At 44.8% G+C, this 6,511-nt stretch overlaps 1 protein-coding gene across 1 annotated transcript in view; it reads right to left on the bottom strand.

Annotated features, from left to right (window-relative positions):
* The window catches only part of CATSPER3 (cation channel, sperm associated 3), a 48,128-nt gene extending 45,619 nt beyond the window's left edge, over positions 1 to 2,509 (bottom strand). Inside the window, exon 1 of the mRNA XM_011935357.1 lies at positions 2,429 to 2,509. Within this exon, the coding sequence (XP_011790747.1) occupies positions 2,429 to 2,509 (81 nt within the window). The remainder of the gene's footprint in view (positions 1 to 2,428) is intronic.
* Between the last annotated feature and the right edge of the window lie 4,002 nt (positions 2,510 to 6,511).

Here is a 6,511-nt window from a genome sequence, read left to right as displayed (position 1 = left end):
CTCTACTAAAAAAAATTACAAAAATTAGCCAGGCATGGTGGCAAGTGCCTGTAATCCCAGCTACTCAGGAGGCTGAGGCTGGAGAATCACTTGAGCCCAGGAGGTGGAGACTGCAGTGAGCTGAGATCGTGCCATTGAACTCCAGCCTGGGTGACAAAAGCAAAACTCCGTGTCAAAAAAAAGGAAATAAAAATTAGCCATGGGAGGCTGAGGCAGAAGGGTCACTTGAGCCCAGGAGTTCAAGACCAGCCTGGGCAACATAGTGAGACTGTCTCTACAAAAAATAAAAATAATAACAATTAGGTGGGTGTGGTGGCAGGCACCTGTAGTCTCAGCTACCAGGGAAGCCGAGGTGGGAGGATCACTTGAGTCCAGGAGTTGGAGGTTACAGTGAGCTGTGATCACACCACTGCACTACAGTCTGCATGACAAAATGAGATCCCATCTCTAAAAAAAAAAAAAGGAGGCAATATAAACCCTGAGTTGGCTAACTGCAGGCATGAGATGGGATGTGCACATATAAACCACCTAAACAGAATATAAAGAGTGAGCCCATCAGGCAGAGATGTTTTAAGTACAAAAGTAATAGGGATTTTTGCTCTGTTCAACTCTCAGGATTAATATATTCTCCCCACTCACCTTCTCCTAACTCCTTTGCCTTTCAGGGCAAATCAGGACAGTGGGATCTGGGTAGCCCTGTGTTGAATTAAATGTTCAGTGGCTAAATTGGTCAATTTCCTGGACAACAAAGTTCTTGGGCTGTAAGAAAAGGAAGTAACCGCCCTACCATCTCTGCTGTCCCTGGTATTCTACAACAAGTATATATGACCATTCGTGGTAGGAAAATAGTCTTGTGGGCAACCAATATTTCCCAATACTGAACTGGGAAATAACATCTTATGTACTCATTTTCTCCGTTTAAAATCATCAACAGCAAAGTTGTAAGAATCACTGTGATTAATGTCCCCACAATTCAAACTTTAGCCCCATCTTCTCCCTCTACACTGTTTCCCTCAGGGATCAGCTCCTCCTATAACTCCTGCTATATCCTTTAGTTATATGCCCCCACTGTCTCAGGGCTCCTGCCCAACATCCATCCACAGGGGCCTCCTGGGGCAGCTGCTCCAAGAGAGCCCGCATCAGGTCTCCATCTGTTTCCACCTGCCCTGATATGTCACTGTGCCCAATCCCCTAGGGCACACAGAAGGCCCTCAGTAAGTGTGTGCCGTATCAATATACAAAATAATGGCATCAGGGATCCCTGTGCTCACTCAACGTAGCTAGGCACAACAGGATTTCATCTCCAGGAAACTCAGTAGTACACTTTTGTGACTTCCTTCTTTAAGCACCAAAACATACCTTCAGGGAAAAACAGAAAAGAGATTAAAAATGTAAAGAATTATTTCATGCTGCTTGGAGAGGTGAGGGGAGGTAGCCCACTGAAAGCGACAGAGAAGAGCCCAGTTGTTCTTGGTGTACTACATCAGCACAGCCACAGGTGAATGCTGTTTCTGAAGCCAATGATGAAGACTTTAGTCTGAAAATGAAACTCCAGCTGAGTGAGCTGAGTGAGTGGAAAGAAACAGGAAATCAGGTAGACAAGCTGATCCAGGGCCTACTGAAATCATACATATCTTCTCATGGATTGGTGGGCAGCATGGGCATCCTGGGATGAGAAGCCCAAGGGCCATCTCCTGTGCCCTTTGAGCAGCAGCTCACGCTCTGCATGACCTGGGCAACACCACCTCAGCCACAGATAGCCAGGGAGAGTCAGCCATTGGCAGGCGCAGCAGCTTGGTGACTCTTAAGTCCTCTGGACAGTGTCATTAATTTACTAGTCCTGAGTAACTGGCATTGAAACACAAAGCTCACATATGATGGCCAAACCCTACTACAGCTCCAGATATTTTGCTGATAACTACAAAACTGAAAGCTACAGAGTCTAACTAGAATGTTTCTGAATGCTGTATCAGAAAGTGTACAGACTGCTCCCTACTAACCCTAGTGGTCCAATAGTTTAATATATTAATGGAGGCAGGCTTGTGTCCAAATACAATGTACATGCTGCCTTTTGTCTATAGCAAAAACATAAACAGCCATGCTTAAGCTATTTATCCAAAGGTTTCCTAAATCCTATCAGTGTCAGAAAGTCACCATTATTTTCAGAACTTTCATTAACTTCATTGTAGAAAAGGACATCGTCAACCATGTTGGCCCAGTTTGCTATCTGCGGAGGTCACGCAAGAGGTAACAGGTCATGTCTGTTTAACTCCTCTCTACTCCAGTGATCATTTAGAAAGAAAATAGAAGGAAGCCAGAGCTTACCACATCAGAGAAACCACTGTCATCACGCAAAGATTTGGAACAGACGGGAACCTAGGGGCCTCCAACTTTGACAATGTCTCTTTTAAGTTGAAACGTGAGTTACTTGAAGCAAGTTTGGTGTTTCATTCTGTCGGAATTTACCACCATGAGCATTTCCATAGACTTCGGATATGGGATCTTTCATTCTCTATAGTAAAGTCTGTGAGTTCCAGCAGATGCAGTGACCCGTAACATAGACCTATGTCAAACCCTCATGTAGGTGATAACTAGCAACACCATTCTCACCACTGTAATTATGAGCCATATCCTGCTTTCTCCACTGTGCTACATATGACATATGTTAACACAGACATCAAGTTTAGCCTCTGAGACTTCCGCTCAAAACAGAGGAAAAGGGTTCCATTTAGAGTATAGTAAAACAAGTTAAATGACACCACAGAAAGAAACAAACAAATCCAGAAGGCAGAATATTCTACAGCACAACTGACCCAATTTTTACAATAAATAAATTACATGGGGAAATGGGGAAGGCAGGGGAGCTTGCTCCAGATTGAGAGACTAAAGAGATACAACAACCAGATGCAATGGGTGGGCTTCATATAGATCCTGGATTACAACCGAATTACTGTCCAAAGACACTCGTGACCTTCAAGACAATTTGATTTTGCCTAGGTATTAAGTGTACCAAGGAATCATTTTGTTAGGTATAAAAATGGTACTGTGGGCCAGGCGCTGTAGCTCACGCCTGTAATCCCAGCACTTTGGGAGGCCAAAGCGGGCAGATCACAAGGTCAGGAGTTTGAGACCAGCCTGGCCAACATGATGAAACCCCATCTCTACTAAAGATACAAAAAAAAATTAGCCAGGCATGGTGGCACGCACCTGTAATCCCAGCTACCTGGGGGGGCTGAGGCAGGAGAATCGCTTGAACGTGGGAGGCAGAGGTTGCAGTGAGCCAAGACTGTGCCATTGCACTCCCGCCTGGGCAACAGTGTGAGACTCCTTCTCAAAAAAAAAAAAAGGTACTGTGGTTTATACAAGAAAATGGTCACATTTTCCATAGAAACTTACTGAAGGATATAGGGGTGAAATGATAAGCTATCTGGAATTTGCTTTTAAATACTTTAACAAAGAAGGAAATGGGGAAAATGAAGCAACTGGGACAAAATCTTGGTAATTTTTATATCTGGGTGATCCGTAAATAAGGCTTCAGTGTATTATTCATGTACTTTTGAATATGTTTAAATTTTTTCATGCTTAAAAAATTCCTGTAAATCCAGGTGATGATTCTCAAAAGAAAATTTTTAAAAATGTTGCAAATTGAAGCACTTAACTAAAAATATTTGGTAATAAAATGTATAAAAGTCCAAATCTGCACTATACAAAACAGCTTATAAAAACACACAGCTTTATCTTTTCCCTTGAAAGAATTCTAAGAAACAGAAGTTCTAGTGCTAAGAGTCTGGATGCCCTGGCAGCCAGAGAGCCTGGGTGGCTCTCTTCCCTCTTCTCTCCCTGCACACCGCGTGTCCACAGGGCAACTGACCACACCTGCCTTTCCCTGGCCAGCAAAACCAGCCAGGAACTGGATTCAGAGAGCTCAGCCTCTGTGCCATGTTCCCGTATGTTTCTCAGGTTTGGGACAAGGGTGACATGGAGAGGGAAAGGTTTGCTTGCTGTAACAAAGAGTGATTTCTCTGGCCCCTAAAGGGAGGTGGGTTTACAAAAATGATCCGTGTTAAATTCCACTACCATGATGCTTCAAGGGACTAACAAATGCTTCATGGATGGATATATCTGCATCATAATCTCATTAGTAGTATATTCCTGAATTCCTTCAAAGAACACTATTATAATTTTTAAATAACAGATTACTTGATATTGCTTTTTATATCTGTCAGTGATACATGAAGTAAGTAGAGCTCACTACTGAATAATACCCAAGTAGCTTCTAGCTTCAGTGGCTGTAGACCCTCAGTTCAGGAGTCACAACATGCAAATGATGGGGGAAAAAATCACCCTTAGTTCCTCCTTAACTCAGTAAGTCAAATAATGAGCTGGTGAGTTGGCTGCTCTAACAGTAAATCTTGTATTGCCACACATTCCTGGAAGCCACGGACAAGACACTTGTCCTCTCCTTCAACTCTCTGTTGAAAAAGTAAAGAAAACACACCAAGATAGCTCATCCAATTTTTGTGACTTGTTTAATCTAATTAATTATTTAAGTAGTAACAGCAGCTAAAATCCAAATTAACTAAGAATTGTTATAGGGGCCAGGTGCGGTGGCTCAAGCCTGTAATCCCAGCACTTTGGGAGGCTGAGACGGGCAGATCACGAGGTCAGGAGATCGAGACCATCCTGGCTAACATGGTGAAACTCCGTCTCTACTAAAAAATACAAAAAACTAGCCGGGCGAGATGGCGGGCGCCTGTAGTCCCAGCTACTCCGGAGGCTGAGGCGGGAGAATGGTGTAAACCCGGGAGGCAGAGCTTGCAGTGAGCTGAGATCCGGCCACTGCACTCCAGCCTGGGTGACAGAGCAAGACTCCGTCTCGAAAAAAAAAAGAATTGGCCGGGCGCGGTGGCTCAAGCCTGTAATCCCAGCACTTTGGGAGGCCGAGACGGGTGGATCACGAGGTCAGGAGATTGAGACCATCCTGGCTAACATGGTGAAACCCCGTCTCTACGAAAAAAATACAAAAAACTAGCCGGGCGAGGTGGCGGGCGCCTGTAGTCCCAGCTACTCGGGAGGCTGAGGCAGGAGAATGGCGTGAACCCGGGAGGCGGAGCTTGCAGTGAGCTGAGATCCGGCCACTGCACTCCAGCCTGGGTGACAGAGCAAGACTCCGTCTCAAAAAAAAATAAAAATAAAAAGAATTGTTATAGGCTGAGCACAGTGGCTCACACCTATAATCCCAGCACTTTGGGAGGTCAAGGCAAGAAGATCATTTGAGCCCAGGCGTTCAAGACTAGCCTGGTCCTGAACATAGTGAGACTCCATCTTGTATAATTATTAAAAATAAATTTAAAATTTTAAATAATTGTTATGACACAGTGGCTCACACCTGTAATCCCAACATTTTGGGAGGCCAAGGCAGGAGGATCACTCGAGCCCAGAAGTTCTAGACCAGCCATGGCAACATAGTAAGACCCTGTCTCCATAAAAAAGTTTTAAAAATAAGCCAGGTGTGGTGGTGCATGCCTGTAGCTGCAGCTACTCAGAAGGCTGAGGTGAGAGGATCACTTGAGCCTAAGAGGTCAAGACTACAGTGAGCCACGGCCACACCACTGCACTCCTGCCTGGGCAAGATAATGAGACCCTGTGTCAAAAAAAAAAAAAAAACTGTTATACTGTCGGGGTGCAGTGGCTCACACATGTAATCCCTGGACTTTGGGAGGCAGAGGTGGGAGGCTTGCTTGAGCCCAAGAGTTCAAGGCCAGCCTGGGCAACACAGGAGACCCTATCTCTACAAAAAGTTTTAAAATTAGTCTGGCGTGGTGGCACTTGCCTATAGTCCCAGCTACTCAGGAGGCTGAGGAGGGAGAACTGCATGAGCCCAGGAGATTAGGGCTGCAGTGAATCGTGATCCTGCCACTGCACCCCAGCCTGGGAGGCAGAGCAAGACCCCGTCTCAAACAAAACAAAATAAAAGAAGAATTGTTATTTAAAGTTAAAACTCACTATCTGTCGAGTTCATAATTCTTTTTCCACCTTACAAATATTCTCCAACACAATGCATTTGTAGTCACCAAAATTGCTTGAATTTCTGGGTTGTAAAATGTGTGAATACTCCCCATCCCAATTTCTTAAATTTAAGAATGCCACTTCTGGCCAGGCGCAGTGGCTCATGCCTGTAATCCCAGCACTTTGGGAGGCCAAGGCAGGCAGCTCACGAGGTCAGTAAATCGAGACCATCCCAGCCAACATGGTGAAACCCCGTCTCTACTAAAAATACAAAAATTAGCTAGGCGTGGTGGCACGTGCCTATAGTCCCAGCTACTCGGGAGGCTGTGGCAGGAGAATCGCTTGAACCCGGGAGGCGGAGGATGCAGTGAGCCGAAATCGCACCACTGCACTCCAGCCTGGTGACAGAGTGAGACTCCATCTCAAATATTATCAATATAAGTAACTAGGTTGGTTTATCTTAGGTATATGATTAGATAGCATGAAAACTACCTCAAGTTCA

This window comes from Colobus angolensis, unplaced genomic scaffold (genome assembly GCF_000951035.1).
Source record: "Colobus angolensis palliatus isolate OR3802 unplaced genomic scaffold, Cang.pa_1.0 Scaffold142, whole genome shotgun sequence".
NCBI lineage: Eukaryota > Metazoa > Chordata > Mammalia > Primates > Cercopithecidae > Colobus > Colobus angolensis.
This window is presented reverse-complemented; position numbering and strand designations above follow the sequence as displayed.